This window comes from Caretta caretta, chromosome 10, assembly GCF_965140235.1.
Source record: "Caretta caretta isolate rCarCar2 chromosome 10, rCarCar1.hap1, whole genome shotgun sequence".
Lineage (NCBI taxonomy): Eukaryota > Metazoa > Chordata > Testudines > Cheloniidae > Caretta > Caretta caretta.
Genome location: NC_134215.1, coordinates 32,947,767 through 32,965,148, shown reverse-complemented (window position 1 = coordinate 32,965,148; position 17,382 = coordinate 32,947,767). Strand labels below are relative to the sequence as shown.

The 17,382-nt window shown below is 47.3% G+C and overlaps 1 protein-coding gene across 5 annotated transcripts in view; it reads left to right on the top strand.

Annotated features, from left to right (window-relative positions):
- Window positions 1–3,850: 3,850 nt before the first annotated feature.
- Window positions 3,851–17,382, top strand: part of MGRN1 (mahogunin ring finger 1) — a 106,980-nt gene continuing 93,448 nt past the window's right edge. For 4 of the 5 annotated variants that reach the window (XM_048865678.2, XM_048865677.2, XM_048865681.2 and 1 more), the window contains exon 1: window positions 3,851–4,051. In XM_048865678.2, coding sequence (XP_048721635.2) covers window positions 3,859–4,051 — 193 coding nt within the window. In that variant the 5' untranslated portion in view covers window positions 3,851–3,858. Of the gene's footprint in view, window positions 4,052–11,364; window positions 11,534–17,382 lie in introns of those variants that run through there. The other variant, XM_075132844.1, reaches the window with a different exon arrangement.

Sequence of the window (17,382 nt, the reverse complement as noted above, 5' to 3'; positions counted from 1 at the left end):
ACGCGCCTGTTCCTTGGGTGGGTTTTTTAGTTAGCATGAAGACAGAGCATCGTCTTGACAGTCGAGTCACAGCAGGGGTCCCTGGAGACTACCTGCCCCAGCATAGTCTGAGGCCAAGCCCACCATGATCCAAGCTAGACACTGCACCCCTAATCAGCTGCCTGGATCGTGATGGCGTCTCACTTACTGGGGCCAGTCATCTCCACAGGCCCTACAGCAGAGAAGTAGCATTTCCAGCAACATCCATCGCTTGTCAGCAGTCAGAGCTGGAATCGTCCTTGAGCCCCATCCTTCCATTCCCAGGCTGGGACAGGACTGTTCCCTATTGCATGTCTGCCAGTGCTTCACTGGTCTAGGGTTAACTGTCCCGAGTGAGAGGCTCCCAGCCCGTTTGTGGGAGACAATTCAACAGCCCAAGCCATCTCCTGGCCAGGGCATGTCCCCTCCAACCTCACCCATTCCTCCCATCACATCCCTGGGTCTGCACTGAGTACCTGACGGGTCCCCCTTGATGCAGGCAAGCTAGTGGGCACAGAGAGTGCCAAGCCCCTTTGTGGGAATGGCCCCATGCCTGTGGGATCTCTGCAGGTAGCACCCTGCCCGTGGTTGAGCACTGCAAGGTAAGGCCAATCCCTTGCCCTGGCAGCTAGATCTATCTGTCTCTGCAATGCCCCCAGCCTGCAGCTCATGTTATAGGAACATAAGAACAGCCATACTGGGTCAGACCAAAGGTCCATCTAGCCCAGTATCCTGTCTTCCTACAGTGGCCGGTGCCAGGTGCCCCAGAGGAATGAACAGAACAGGTAATCATCAAGTGATTCATCCCCTGTCACCCATTCCCAGCTTCTGGCAAACAGAGGCTAGGGACACCATCCCTTCCCATCCTGGCTAATAGCCATTGGTGGACCTATCCTCTATTAACTTATCTAGTTCTTATTAGAACCCTGTTATAGTCTTGGCCTTCACAACATTGTCTGGCAAAGAGTTCCCTAGGTTGACTGTGCATTGTGTGAAAAAATACTTCTTTTTGTTTGTTTTAAACTAGGGCTGTCAAGCGATTAAAAAAGTTAATTGCAATTAATTGCGCAATTAAAAACATTAATCGTGATTAATCGCACTGTTAAACAATAATAGAATACCATTTATTTAAATATTTTTGGATGTTTTCTACATTTTCAAATATAATTGATTTCAATTACAACACAGACTACAAAGTGTACAGTGCTCACTTTATTTTTTATTTTTGATTACAAGTATTTGCGCTGTAAAAAAACAAAAGAAATAGTATTTTTCAATTCACCTAATACAAGTACTGTAGTGCAATGTCTTTATCATGAAAGTTGAACTTACAAATGTAGAATTATGTACAAAAAAACCTTAATTCAAAAATAAAACAATGTAAAATTTTAGAGCCTACATGTCCACTCAGTCCTACTTCTTGTTCAGCCAATCAAGTTTCTTTACATTTGCAGGAGATAATGCTGCCCACTTCTTGTTTACAATGTCGCCTGAAAGTGAGAACAGGCATTCTCATGGCACTGTGCTAGCCGGCATCGCAAGATATTTACGTGCCAGATGCGCTAAAGATTCACATGTCCCTTCATGCTTCAGCCACCATTCCAGAAGACATGCATCCATGCTGATGACAGGTTCTGCTTGATAAGAATCCAAAGCAGTGCAGACCGACACGTTCATTTTCATCATCTGAGTCAGATGCCACCAGCACAAGGCTGATTTTCCTTTTTAGTGGTTTGGGTTCTGTAGTTTCTGCATCAGAGTGTTGCTCTGTTAAGACTTCTGAAAGCATGCTCCACATCACATCCCTCTCAGATTTTGGAAGGCACTTCCGTTTCTTAAACCTTGGGTCGAGTGCCGTAGCTATCTTTAGAAATCTCACATTGGTACCTTCTTTGTGTTTTGTCAAATCTGCAGTGAAAGTGTTCTTAAAATGAACATGTGCTGGGTCATCATCTGAGACTGCTATAACAGGAAATATATGGCATAATGCGGTTAAAACAGAGCAGGGGACATACAATTCTGCCCCAAGGAGTTCAGTAAGAAATTTAATTAACGCTTATTTTTTTAATGAGCATCATCAGCATGGAAGCATGTCCTCTGGAATGGTGGCCGAAGCAAGAAGGGACATACAAATGTTTAGCATATCTGGCATGTACATACCTTGCAATGCTGGCTACAAAAGTGCCATGCAAATACCTGTTCTCACTTTCTGGTGACATTGTAAACAAGAAGAGGGCAGCATTATCTCCCTTAAATGTAAACAAACTCATTTGTCTTAACGATTGACTGAACAAGAAGTAGGGCTGAGTGGACTTGTAGGCTCTGAAGTTTTACATTGTTTTGTTTTTGAGTGCAGTCATGTAACAAAAAAATCTACATTTGTAAGTTGCACTTTCATGACAAAGAGATTGCACTACAGTACTTGTATGAGGTGAATTGAAAAATACTATTTCTTTTATCATTTTTACAGTGAAAATATTTGTAAGCAAAAATAATATACACTTTGATTTCAATTACAACACCGAATACAATATATATGAAAATGTAGAAAAACATCCAAAATATTTAATAAATTTCAATTGGTATTCTATTAACAGTGCAATTAAAACCACGATTAATCACAATTAATTTTTTTAATTGTGATTAATTTTTTTGAGTTAATCATGTGAGTTAACTGCGATTAACAGCCCTATTTTAAACCTGCTGCCTATTAATTTCATTTGGTGACTCCTAGTTCTTGAATTATGAGGAGTAAATAACGCTTCCTTATTTATCTTTCTCAACACCAGTAATAATTTTATAGACCTCAATCATATCCCCCTTAGTCATCTCTTTTACAAGCTGAAAAGTCCCAGTTTTATTAAGCTCCCCTCATATGGAAGCCGTTCCCTACCCCTAATAATTTTTGTTGCCCTTTTCTGAACCTTTTCCAAGTCCAATATATCTTTTTTGAGATGGGGTGACCACATCTGCAGGCAGTATTTAAGATGTGGGCGTACCATGGATTTATACAGAGGCAATATGATATTTTCTGTCCCTTTCTTAATGAGTCTCAACATTGTCTTTGCTTTTTTGACTGTGGGTGCACATTGAGTGGATGTTTTCAGAGAACTCTCCACAGTGACTCCTGGATCTCTTTCTTGAGTGGTAACAGCTAATCTAGAATATCAGGGTTGGAAGGGACCTGAGGAGATCATCTAGTCCAACCCCTCACTCAAAGCAGGACCAATCCCCCATTTTTTTGCCCCAGATCCCTAAATGGCCCCCTCAAGGATTGAGCTCACAAGGCTGGGTTTAGCAGGCCAATGCTCAAACCACTGAGCTACCCCTCCCCCAATCATTTTAGATGTAGGCTGCCCTAGGTCGCTCTGCCTGGGGGCTCCCGGTCACCCTCCCCCACCATGCCGGGGGTGCTCTGGCTATGCTAGGCGGATCCCAGGGCGGGGAGGCTCCGTTGCCCTGCCCAGCCATGCTGGGGGTCCCTATCAGGGATCCCCACCGCCCTGGCGCTGCGGGATGGGCCGGGCAGGGGGGCTGGCCGCGGCCCACGGCTGCTCCAGCTGACCCGGCTGCAGCAAGCTCAGGCTTCGTCGGGGGGCTGGGCTGCCCGATAGGAGGCGTCGCCCTCTGCTGGCGGCTGTGGGCATTACATCTCCCACACTCCCGGAAGACTCCATTGGGTGAAGGGGCACAGTACTCGCACCCTCCACTCCGCTGTTGGTACGGCCCGGCCGAGCCATCGGGCAATGGCCTGGAGGACCGGGCGCGATGGCTGCTGGGAGTTGTTGTTCCGGGGGCGGGGGCAGCCTTGCGCGGCGGGGCGGGCAGACTCGCTTTCCCATGCTGCCCCGCGGCTGGCTGTGGTGGGGCGAGTCGCTGGGTCTGGGGCGCTCGATCGCCCGCCGCTCTCGCCGCTGCTGGGTCCCCGGCCGGGCCGGTCCCGCCATGGGCTCCCTGCTGAGCCGGCGCATCGCGGGCGTGGAGGACATCGACATCCAGGCCAACTCGGCCTATCGCTACCCGCCCAAGTCCGGTAAGGGCGGCTCGGCCCGGGGGCAGACCCTCCCCCGCCAGCTCCCCCGGGCCTGGACCCCCCCCGCCTCGACCCCCCCCCCCCCCACAGCGCCCCCGGGCCTCGACCCCCCCCCCCCCCACAGCGCCCCTGGGCCTCCACCCCCCGCCCCCGCACAGCGCCCCGGGCCCTGTCCCCGCCTCAACCTCCTCTCAGCCCCCTGTCGCTCCCCCCGGGCCTTGGCCCCCTCCAACCCTCTCAGTGCCCCTGAGCATTGTGCTCCCCCCTGGGCCCTGGCCCCCCTTGGCGGTGCTCAGGTCTGGGGCTTGGCCCCGTCTCTACCCCCAGGAGGTTGCTTTCACCCTGCACCCGTTCCCTGGGGCCTTGGGGAGGTTGGAGGTTAAAGACCACTATGTGATGCAGTTGTGTAGGTGTGATCAGCGCAGTCCCAAGGTACACTGACCAGTTACCGCCCATCCGGCACACACCCCCTTGTGTTATTGACAGTGAAGTTATTACTTCAGACCTTGCTGGGCCTCACCTGTGCAGTTGACTGGTGCTATCACTGCTTGGTTGGCACGCAGCTGGCCAGGTCCCTCTTTCAGGACCCCTGTCCTAGCACAAGGGTGCAGAGTTTGGATTGCATACGCAACAGGAGAATTTACATCATGGGAAGACTTCTTCACCTTGGAGCTTATAGAGACCTTTGCTTATCAAACTCTTAAATGATGGGCCTGTAATGCCTGCCAGCAGTCTTTCGGGTTGTGTTATAGTACAGGAGAGGGGAGATCCCTGGAAAAAGAATGGGTGTGGATTTCAAGTAGAGTTTTAAGAGCACTTCATGGGCTTTTGGGGCTTAGCCCTGCTCTTCTAAAACTGAGAGCATTTGACTTTTTTACACCATAAGGGCTGTTCTCTATTTCCCCATCTCTGCATTTAACTTCCTTTTTGTACAGTGTAAACAATACAAGGTGTGTGGTGCTCAACAAAAATGACTGGGTGGGGTAATGGTCTCTTTCAGGGACATGCTTCCTTCCAGCCAGTATCTGATCTCAGGGTTAAAGACACAGAAAGCAACACCTTGCAGTAAGAGGACAGCATCTCCTCAGACTTAATGCTTTCTGCTGTCACTGCATGGGTTGGAGACAACCCCTTGCACCATCAGAACTTAACAAGAAACGCGTGCCTCCGCAGAGCAGGAAGAAAACCTGATTCTTACTGAATCAATAAATCTGTAACTTCCAGGCTGTCCAGCCCCAAAAGTCCTATGGAAAGGATTTTTTTGCCTGACAGTGTAAATGTGTTGCTTCAATAAAAAGGTTCTGTTTGATTTTTTTTTTCCCTTTGACTCCTCCCTGGGGATTGGTCCTGCTTTGAGCAGGGGTTGGACTAGATGACCTCCTGAGGCCCCTTCTAGCCCTGAGATTCTGTGATTCTATGATTCTATGATCTGTATGGCTGCAAAGGCTCCCTGCCTGCCACTTCTGTTTTGCTCCATCCATCATTTTCCTTTCTTCCTTTCTCCTATGAATGGGAGGCTTGTTCAGTGTCATTAATTCTGCTTACGGAGGGATTTTTGTCTATAGTCCATAGGGCAGGGTCATTTGATTCTTCTGATTCACGAATTTCTCAAACTGGGAGTTCCAGAGACCCCAGAATGTGACTACTAAGCTCCAGCCTGAAGTTTGCACAAATCTGAACTGAAGAGGAGATTGCCTGTCATTGGTTAAAGAGAATTGGGAGTGTTCCCTCTAATTTTTCCCACACATGATCTGGGCCGGGGCTGGGGAGGGGTGCCCCTCCCCCGGCCATGGCAATTCTCAGCCGGGCAGGTTCCCTGAGTGCCTGTACAGTGCTTAATAGGTGTAGCTTATAGGGAACTTAGGTTGGGACATCCAGTCCTGAATCCTCACAGCCTTCAAGACTCTAGGTTCACCTAAATGTTGCTCTTGAATATTGGTTTGCAAGGGAAAATAGGAACCAGGTTGATGAGATACGTTATCTGTTAACATGAAACATTTTTATCAGCCTTTCTAGCTGCTCTCCTAGTAATGACAAACACACACAAACATCTGTGTTGCCAATGCCACGTGACTCTTTATCCTTTGTGTCTCTTACCCTCCCCAGGATAATTAATTGGCATTCAAATAAATCAGGGGCACCTGTTGCCATGGGACTGTAGAAATGTGGGTTAAATTAGACTTAATGGTGAAGCTTTCAGTGGGGGCAAAAGTGTTTGTGTTCCACCGTTTAAGAGGTGGCTGTCAAAGAGCTCTATGTCTCTGGCATCGTTTTCCCAAGGGCTTCTTAAGCAGATGCCCTTGTGCTTGTTCTGGAGAGAGACTGCTGTGATTAACAAACCTGAGGCACTGTTCACTGGTATATGTCAGCAGTGGTCAAATCAGTGTATCAATAGAATCTCTAAATGGCCTGATGATGGGGAAAGGAAGGTGGATGTTGGTGATCTTGGGGTGATTTGAAATGTATAGGGGAACCAGCCTACTAACTGAAAAAGCAAGAGACTTATGGTGCTGCTTTGTGTAATTGGAATGTAAGGCCAGTCATCACAGTGCGTTCCAGATGTAGGCTCCTGATGGCTGTAATTTGTCAGTCATCCTGGCATTTAGATTACTGTGCTATTTCTTCAGAGGGAATGATGATCTAATTCATCTTATTTTAAGAGGCTCAGAGTATGTATGGACAGAAGACATTGTTTGTGAGACATTTCTCAGTAGTTGTAGCAGTTTGATTATAGGGATGTTCCTTGATTGGTCCCCATGCAGTTCTTTATTTCCCACTGTGGGTACAGAATTCCTGACCCTGAATTTCCAGAGATGGACAGCCACCTTCAGCATTGTGTTCTGTGGGGATGGGTCTGCTTCCTAAAGGCATGCACAATCCTGGCCCTGCCTAAAAAGGCTTGAAACTCAGGCCTGGTCTACACTACACAGTTAGTAAGCTGTCTTGCTTTGACCTAGATATGAAAGCGTCTTCACTTACCTTTGGCTCCTGTCAACATACATGCCTCTCTCCGCCGATTTAGTAACACCACCTCCTCGAGCGGCATAGAGTCATGGTTGATGTCATTAGGTTGGCGCGGTGTCGTTGCTTATGTCAGCTGATACTGGGTTTCAAGATCTGTCCCACATTGATAGTACAATCGACACAAGTACTCCTGGGTAGGACATGCATCGCCGACATGAGAAGCCAAGTGTGCACACAGAAACGATTTAATAACTGCAGTGGCTGTATGATTTTGGCCCCATCCCATCTTGCCCCAGAGTACATCTACAGAAAGGGATACTTCTCTATGGTTATGCAAGTGTTGGTGGATCACTTGGGGTGCTTCGCCAACATCAACGTGGGCTGGTCCAGGAGGGTGCATAATCTTCACATCTTTAGGAACGCAGGACTTTTCAGAAAGCTGCAAGCAGGGACTTGCTTTACCAACCAGTGGATTACCATTGGTGATATTGAAATGCTAATAATGATCCTGGTGGATCCAGCCTACTCCTTACTCCCCTGGTTCATGGAGCTGTATACCGGCCACCTGGACAGCACCAAAGGAGAGATTCATTGGCTCAGCAGGTGCAGAATCCCAGCTGAATGTGCTTTTGGTAGATTGAAGGGATGCTGATGTTGTTTACTCACCAGATTGGATCTCTGTGGGAAGAATATTCCAATGGTTACAGATGCCTGCTGTGTCCTGCATAGTATCTGTCAAGCAAAGGGCAAAACTTGCTGCCAGGGTGGAGATGAAGCAGCTGGCCACTGAGTTTGAGCAGCCAGATGCAAGGACTATTAGAAGAGCTCAGTACAGAGCTGTATGGCTCTTTGTAAAGGTGGCAGGCTTGCAGCTCAGCACTGGATTGACTGCCGGTCTTCCTGGCCGTCTGGTATGCATGTCATAGTTCCTTTGTTTTCCTGCAGCACTGCTGCTGGTCCCTGTCGTACCCTTTATCCTGATCTCCTGTGCAACCTGCTCATAGATGTCTATGTTTCTGTGGTCTGTAGCTGTGCTTACACAGCCTTTTCTCCCCACAAGACTACGATAACTAATATCTGTCCTGAAGCGTGTCAGGAGCTTGTAGCAGGCATAGTCGGCTAGGCAGTTGCACACAACAGTGGATGACTGCTAGGTGTGCTTGCCAAGCTGTACAGTCAGGAAAAGGCATTTCAAAAAACTGCAGAGTTTTAAAGGCAGGGTCTGTGGTAGGCTTTTATTCTCTTTGACCCCTGGGATGTGGAGTTCATAATTGTGACCAGAGCTGTCAGCATTGGGACAGCCGCTGGAGGACTGTTAAGGTCGACATAGCAGCATCTACACTTGCATTGCAGCGATCTCACTACGTCGACCATGGTGCTACACGTCTCAGGGAGGTCGTGCTACTGCATTGCTGTAATGGGGCACTTACATTGGTGGGAGGCAAATTTAAGTGTAGACACACATGCGCAGTGAGGTTAACGCAAGGCAGTGCATGTCGACCTAACTTTGTAGTGTAGACCAGGCCTTAGAGTGACCTTACTTCTGGAGTAGGTAAATTCCAGCCCTCTGACTTCTTTGGAGGAGAAATTAAAATGATTGAATTGGATCAGTCTGGAGTGAATGTACAAACTCCATCGTTAGTGGTGGTTACTGCTTAGAACAAAGGACTGACTAAAGACAGTGCTGGGCTGAAAAGCCAGGTAGAGCTACCAGTAGACCAAGCATAATCTCAAAATGCATGTATTCTGGGCTGTCCAGCAGAGATGGAAAATCCAGAGTCTGGAGCATTTATGGAAAAGCTGCTGCCCTAATGTTATATAAAGATTAAAGGTTGATTCCTTTGAGGAAAAAAAAAATAATTCACCAGGAACCAGGATAGCCTTCTCCTCGTTAGGAGACAAAAAGTTATGAATACAGCAAAAAAAAAAGATCCACAGCAGGGGACTGCAGATACCTTCTGCTCTTTTTGCGCCACCTAAGCGGCACAAAGGGAGCAGAATAGGGCAGAAAATCAGTCCCTAAACTGTTGATTTATGACCCTTGACTTTTGAGAATACAGAGTTTGGCCCGCAGGCTGAAAGACTGGTTACCAGAGGACCACGGCCTGAGAACTGAAAATGAAACAGACTGGAAACAAATGCAAGTGACTAGTTTTGATTTCATGGTCTAAGCTGGGAGAAATACAAAAGTTAAACTGTGCAAAGCAATTATATCTTAATTATTTCTGGAGCACAATGTGATAGTTAAAACTTGTTTTTAATAAGATTTTTAACTTGATGCTGTTCCTTTACATCTACTTCTGTTACCGATAGAGATATTAAAAGGAACCTTTGTTTTTTCTTTAGTTTTGCTGTGTGTCCATGTGCGCACATGCCTGACCAGTCTCCTGAGTACATATACTGTGTTTTTGGCTGTCTTTCAGAACATCTCAGCTGACATTTTTATCCACAGATTCCATCCTATTTTAATTGCTAATTCGTCTCCAAATGTCTCCTGTTGCACATCAGGTTCTCTGCCACCTGGTGCGGCCTGTGATTTGAGCCCCTACAGGCCCACTGTGAGCATGCATGACGTGCTGCTGCTGCGACCGCTCAAATCAGGAGTGATCCAATCTCTGGATCATTTGCAAAGGTGCAAGTTTTCAACTTGGGACAAAATCCTTTAGGCCAAAAATGGCTTTAAAGAAGGCTCCCAGAAAGAACACTGTTAGAAATAATGAAATAATACAGTTTTTTAGATAAGAAAGATGACCACCTTCACGCTGAAAGGAACATGACCGCTTACGATGTCATGCAGAGTGACAGCACCTTGGTGGGCTATCACTGGATACGAGGGCTGTGATGAATGCTTGGTTTTCAGGTATGCCCTTCTGATGTGCCTATGCTATGATAGCTATGCAGGAGGGTTAGCAGAGCACTGGTGCAGTGTCCAGCTAGGCTCATATTCTTTGCCTCCCCTTGTATTTCTGATGGATCGTGTTTGGAGGATGGTTACCAGTGAAGTGTTGCCTTTTACCAGCTATCTTTGTAGAGGAGATGCTTATATGCCTTTCTACAGCAAGATTTCTCTGAAAACACCATCTGCTCCCGCAAGACAGTTGACTCCGTTTTTTGGCTGGCCGTATTTTCCCTCATAGGGAGGTGGGTAGACAAGACAAGCACTGATACAGCAAGGATCTTGCCTGTTGAGGGATTTGTAGAGGAAGAATAGGCCCTCTTGCTAGTCCCGCAGTCATTCTACGGTTGAGGGACATGCAAAAGTAGATTAAAGCTGTCGCAGAGCTGGAGCAGAGCACCTTGTTAGCTATTCCCACTCCTCAGCTGCCTGCTCCATGTGCTAGCAAAAGACCTGGAGCTCTGCCTTGGTGCTGTGAGCTCCCAGCCTAGCAGGGTGAAGCGAGTTAGGATTCCGTCTAAGCCAGTGATGGGCAGACTACTGCCCGGGGGCCATATCCGGCCCTTCAGATGTTGTAATCTGGCACTTGAGCGCCCGCTGGTGAGTGGGGTTGGGGGCGTGCACTGCTCCGGCGCTCCAGCCAGGGAGCGGGGTCGGGGGCTTGACCTGCTCCGCTCGTGCCGTTGCTCTGCTAGGCTCCTGGAAGCAGCAGCATGTGCCCCCTCTGGCTCCTACACATAGGGGCAACCAGGGGGCTTGGTGCGCTGCCCTTTCCCCAAGTGCCACCCCCGCAGCTCCCATTGTCCAGGAACCACGGCCAATGGAAACTGCAAGGGTGGCGCCTGCAGCCGGGGCAGCATGCAGAGCCGCCCAGCCATGCCTCCGTGTAGGAGCCAGAAGTGGGGACGTGCCACTGCTTCCGGGAGCTGCTTGAGGTAAGTGCCATGTGGTGCCTGCACCCCTGACCCCCTTCTGCGCCCCAACCCTCTGCTCCAGCCCAGAGCCCCCTCCCGCCTTCCTAACACCTTGGTCCCAGCCCGGAGCACCCTCCTGCACCCCCAACCCCGCATTCCCAGCCCCATCCTAGAGCCTGCACCCCCAGCTGGAGCCCTCACCTCCCCCCTTCACCCCAACCCCCTGTCCCAGCCCAGAGCCCCCTCCCGCACCCTGAACTCCTCATTTCTGGCCCCACCCTAGAGCCTGTACCCACAGCTGGAGTCCTCACCCTCTCCTGCACCCCAACTCCCAATTTTGTGAGCATTCATGGCTCACTATACAATTTCCATACCCAGATATGGCCCTCGGGTCAAAAAGTTTTTACCCACCCCACTAAGCACTGCTTCACTAGACCAAAACCCGTGATCTCCTTTCGTTCCTTTTTACTAGTACCTTTTAGCCTCAGTCATCTGCTGGATGGAGACTGAGCCGGCTCTACTGATGACCAGCTAGCTCAAGGGGCAAGCCAGAAATGGGTGCACATGCCAGCTGGTCCGGCGAGTTTTTGTGTGGGGAAGGAGAAGTGGTGCCCATACAAAATGGGCCACAAATAGGCAATCACAGAGAACAACTGAGTCCGCTCCTGCAGCTCTGGCTGGATCAGCAGCATATCACGCAGATCCTTGGTGAGTCTTCATGCTTGATGTTCTTCCTCCAGCAGCTCTGCATAATGGAATTGACTCAATTACTTAGAGTCCATTACTTGGCAAATGTTAGTAGCTGCTTGTTGGTATTTTGTTTGAATGGCCAAAAAAAGTGATGGGTTCCCTTTATTTTATTACTGCTACTATAAACTAACAACACTGAGAGGCCTCAATCAGAACTGAGGTTCCATTCGGGCTACACATACTCAAATAAGACAGAAGTCTTACTTTGAAGAGCTTGTAATATAAATAAGACAAAGGTGGGAGAGAGGAAGCATTAGTCCATTTTGCACCTGGTTTCCCATGCACAGAAGCTGTTGGAGTGTTGTGCCAGCTTCCATTGGTTTCTGGAGTTTATTATTATTTGTAACTTGGCAGCAACGTTGGGGTCCTGTTCTAGATTCTGAAGCCAATAACTAAGAATACCAAGTGCTTGCTTCCAAGAACTTGCATCCCAGCAAGGTGTTTGTTGCAGCAGTTCCATTCCTCTAGCTGTTGTTTTTTGCCTGGGTGCTCCACAAAGGGAAGGAGAGAGATGTCTCTAGCATGGAGCACAGAGACTAGGTGGCAGTGAAGAGCCTGTACTCAGGAGAAAGCATCGGAGACAGGTGATGGGGAAAGGGCCAGAGCTAAGGATGATAGGGTGAGGAAGGGAGAGTTTGTGGTGTGGTCTGATAATGACTCCACATCAAAACTCCCAAGGAAGAGAGAATACAGTCAGATGGAAAGAGGCTGGGACCTGGAGAAGTGAGGAAAGAGGGACAGATGGGAAGGATGGTGGGGTGTGGGAAGGAAAGACAACAACTAACCAACACACACAGGTGTCTGGCATGAGACTTGCAATTAAATGTAACATAACAGGGCACAGAGTTGCAGACCTGTGGCCTTGTGAGTTACTCCACACATTATAGACATTGGAATCTGTGATCAAGAACACATCTTTCTCACATTTTCCTTCCTTTAGATTCTAAGCAGTGATAGCACTTCAGTGTAGATTTCCTCATGTAATGTATTTGTAAATGCACAGAAAAGTTAATTATGGTTTCCACAATAACTGTAACACTACCCATATCTGGTAGGGCTTAAATTTAACTGTGCACAAATAACACAACATACCAAATATACAGGGGGTGAAGTGAAAGTCATTTAGGGAGCCCATAAAAGTGAATCTCCTGCTCCTTATGGATTTGCTCCACTGTTAAAGGGTGGGATCCCCCAAGGTACTTAATCCCAGTTCTATGCACCCCTGTGATCTGCAAAACTCCTGCTGAGCCCTTTAGGCACCTAAACTCACTCGATGCCTAAATTTTCAGGGTAAAACTTCCCTCAGCGCCTGTTGCTTCCCCCTAGGCATCCAGATGCTTGTCTCCTGCCTTAGCCCCAGAGCGATCCATCAACCAGGGGAAGATAGGCATTTGCTTGCCTATCTTGCGTGCAGGGCCTGATCCGGTATGTATGCTTGGAGGCCGCCTCTGGCTGATCTCTGGGCAGTGGGATATTCTGATGTGGGGGTACCTCAGTGTCTCCTGCTGAAGCTGTTCCACTGTGGATAAATGATGAAAGAATGACTGGGACCCCACCGGGAGGTAGGAGACAGGATCCAGTTTGCTCAGTCACTGGTATTATTTATCCCCAGTGGAACAGCTTCAGCAAGAGAGACTGAGACATGAAGCTATCAGACTATCACGTGGCCCAGTGGTTAGAGCACTCAACTGGGATGTGGGAGACCTGGGTTCAACTCACCCCTCTGTATGATGGGGGGAAAGGATTTGAACTGGAGTCTCCCATTCTCCCCATCAAGCAGAACCCAGGTCTCCCACATCCCAGGTGAATGCTCTAACTACTGGGCTAAGGTGGGTGGTGCATCACTACTGCCAGCATTGGACTATTTTGGGCACTAAGAGGTAACCCATCAGCTAGCAGAATGTCATTGTTACCACGTTAGGCACATCTCTGGTGGTCATCACCAGAGTGGATGTAGTTGCTGGAGATGGTGCAGTTTTTCTGTCTCGGTGTTTAACATTATCCTGCATCCAATCTGGAAAATCGTAAAATCAGAAAAAGGGCTGTAACTCAAAGAAATGTAGTTTAACTTTGACCAAAATGGGCAGAAAGCTTCTAAATCCAATTAATGCAACTTGGTGCTCAAATTGTACCATTTTGGAACGTTCAGGAAATATTTAGCCCCAGGTGATATGGATTTTCCTGTATTTTTCTGCCTTCAGTTAACGCAAAGGTTTGTAGTCCTATGACAGTATGAACTTTGTTTGTACCAGGTAATACATCAAAGTACTTGTCATCATTTGTAGAATGGACTGATTGGAGAGAAGTTTTTCAGTCTATTTTTATGCAGTTAGGTAGATCAGGCCTACCCCCTTACTATAAAACATACTTTGGCTATCTGCTCTAAAGCTCCTGTGGTACAACTGTAAATTATCTTCTTGCTATCACTGAATACAACAGTATGTGTAAACGACGTCTAAGTCCCCTTAGAGTTATATAAGGGCTGTAGAATGTCTTGAACATACCTTGTGAATAACAAAGTATAACCATGTACTCTTATGTAATTCCTACATATAACGATGAGCTAGTGAAAGCCTAATGCAACGCTATATTTATTCACAAAAATAGTCACAGTAATTTGCAGATAGTTGAAACATTTCTACTCCCCCTCAGAATCTGTGTCTGATGAGTTCGTTAGTCTGTTGCTACACTTGTCACTGTCCCAGCTGCATGCGTTGGAGCACGCCAAATTTTCCCTGCGACATTTGCATCTCCTTGTTGCACTGGTACACTCTCGGCCACACCGCACAAAGGTGAGGAAGGCTTCTGGAGCAGGTGGCAGCACCATCATGTTAGGAACAAGATGTCCCGTGCTGTCTATCACCCATCTGTTGCAGATGGGACATGTGAAGATACTGAACTGTTGCATGATTCCATATCGCTGACGGATGATTTGCACTTTTCAGGTGAAGGAGGCCTGAAGGAGGCCATTGTTGGTGGCAGGTTCTCATGTGTTTTGTTCTTCTTAGCAAACAACTCATTGCACATGTTATCCAGAGATGCTTGCCTCCTCCTTTGGCCATTTTGTGTGGAGCAAGGCAGGTGCTTCATTCCCACAAGCAATAAAATAGGTGCAGCTGACTGGGGGTGGGGGGAGAGGGGAGGAGGAGGAGGTTCTTGTGTATGGGTAGCTAAGCAGAGACAGGCACCTCCCTGCAGCCTGAACTTACCTACCTCTCTTGGAGAGAGGGAAAAGGCTTAGCACACACCCCTCTCCTTGGCATCTCCCATTGGCTAGCTTCGTTGGCACCCCGCCTGGTGAGCTGGCTTTTGTGAATTGCATTCTAAGGCATCGCTCTCTCCCCATTCATTGTATAGGGAGCCAAGGCCCCTAACTCAGGCTTTGTGGATTGCAGTGTTGCTCCTGTGATTTTTTTTTTCTCTAGGTGCCTAAAAGTTGGGCATTGCAACACCTAAGTCCTTTTGTAGATCTGCGCCAAAGTGCCTAATGGGAGTCCATCCTAGTTAGCAAACTCAGTTGGAAACCAGAGGGGTATGGAGGCATGTTTTCACTGTACTATTCTGGTTCCATCATCAAAAGTGTCACCGTAGTATTAAGACACTTAAAGGGATTGCCTAGGCTTCTCCCAAATACTGATTTAACTCACTTGGATTCTGATCCTGGAGCATCTCTTGCTTCTCTCCAAACCCTGTATGCAGTACCCTGTTGTTTGCCTCCTTAGCTTCCTCCTCTGCTGAGCTCTAGTTTCCAGCCACTGGGCCAAAGGGTTGAGCATAATCCCTGAGCGCAGCTGGCAATTGTTAAGCAAGACTTGGCCAGCAGCAAAGAGCTAGAGATGCTAGTAATTCAGAGGACGCTGGAATGAAAGTTGAGTTCTAGCTCCTACTTTTTTTAATCAACATTCCTCTATTGACGCAAATACCGTATACAAGGAGTGTCGCCGACTTTTGCTATTGCTAGGAGGTGTTTTGCTTTTATAATCAGAGGTCTCTAACACTTACAGTTTGGCAGACATTGACTTCAGTAGGACTGTGCATAGAGAATTTATTCCTTCTCGGTCCTTCATTGAAGGAGTGTGTGAGTATAGGGTGGTGGCGGGGGAAAATGGTAACTATTTAACAAAGACTTCTTTTCTCCTAAGTGTGTTGGGCAATTGAGTTAAATAGCTGTTAACAAAAAGAAACAAAGTTTTAATTAGCATGAATAAAAATAGCTTCCCATGTCTGTCAGATTTCACTTCTGTGTACTCTGATTTTTGTGGTAACCCTATCAGTTCTCTTATGCTCTGTAGAATATTCTGTGGGTAAACAAGACCTGAATTTTTAATGTAAAAAGTAACCAGAAAACAACTAAAACAACTACCCACCCAACTTTCATGCTACCATTATACATTCTGAAGAAGCAAAAAGAAAAAGATGTGATTTTTTTTCTTTGCAGGTCACCTTTAACTCAGTCACAAAATAAGTATACACTATTTTTACTGGTTTCAGAGTAACAGCCGTGTTAGTCTGTGTTCGCAAAAAGAAAAGGAGTACTTGTGGCACCTTAGAGACTAAAATAAATTGGTTAGTCTCTAAGGTGCCACAAGTACTCCTTTTCTTTTTACTATATTTACTCTGTCTGTGAAAAGAGGTAGATTTACTTTTTTTAAAAAAATTCTATTATGAGCATGTGGAAGGGTGAATTTTATACATCTCCAAAATAAACAAGAGCATTTTATATCCCTCTTGTTAAAGGGTGAAACCTTAATGTTTACGTCGTAACACACATAGGATGCATAGCAGATCTGAGTTCCCCACCCTGAATGTTTGGAATTTCCTGACTCTAACGTTGAAGTCAAGCATACTAAAGTTGCAGTAGCACTAGGTAAGGCATTTGGGTTTGGATCTTAAAAAAAAAAGTTTTAAATATATTTTTAAATAAAAATCAAGCCCAAAATCTGAATTTTACTTTAAAAAAAAAAAAAAAGAGTAGGGGGGAAATGGGTGGGCACACAGCAAAGTTCAATGAATAGCGAAGTTTCTTTAAATGTAGTGTAAACCTTCCAGGACAATATTAGAAGCCTAGCACTTTGTGCTAAATATTTGGAAGCCAGAAAGTGAAACTGACTAATTTAGGGCATGGCTATACTTGCGGATCTACAGCGCTGTGAGTTAAACCAGCCCTTGGAGACCGCAGCAGGGAAAGCGCTGCAGTGTGTTCACGCTGTCAGCTGCAAGCGCACTGGCGTGGCCACATTTGCAGCGGCATTGAGAGCACCCACAGAGCACCTCTTCCCACAAGCTACAGCGCCAGAATGGGTAGGGGGTGGGGGTGCGGGGCATCCTGTTCAATGCCCTGTGATGCATCACTTCGCCACCCAGCAATCCCTGTGCTTCCGTCCACATTTGGCACCATCTTTCAACGTTTTTTGTACTGCGCGCTCTGTCTTCCCTTTCGGTCTTCGGGAATGGATCCTGAACTTGTGAGGAATATGCTGATGGGTCTCGCCAGCATGTCCCGAATGGCAGTCGAGTTACTCCTTAAGCTACAAACTGACAGTGAGGTGTCCAGCGATGATGTCGACTCGCATAACGCATATGACATGAGATTGCTTATGGAATTCACAGACATGCTCACCACAGTGGAACGCTGCTTTTGGGCTCAGGAAACAAGCACTGAGTAGTGGGATCACGTTGTCACGCGAGTCTTGGGTGACAAGCAGTGGCTGCAGATCTTTCGGATGAGAAAAACCACTTTTATGGGACTGTGTGCTGAGCTCGGCCCCACCCTGTGGCACGAGGACACAAGATTGAGAGCTGCCCTG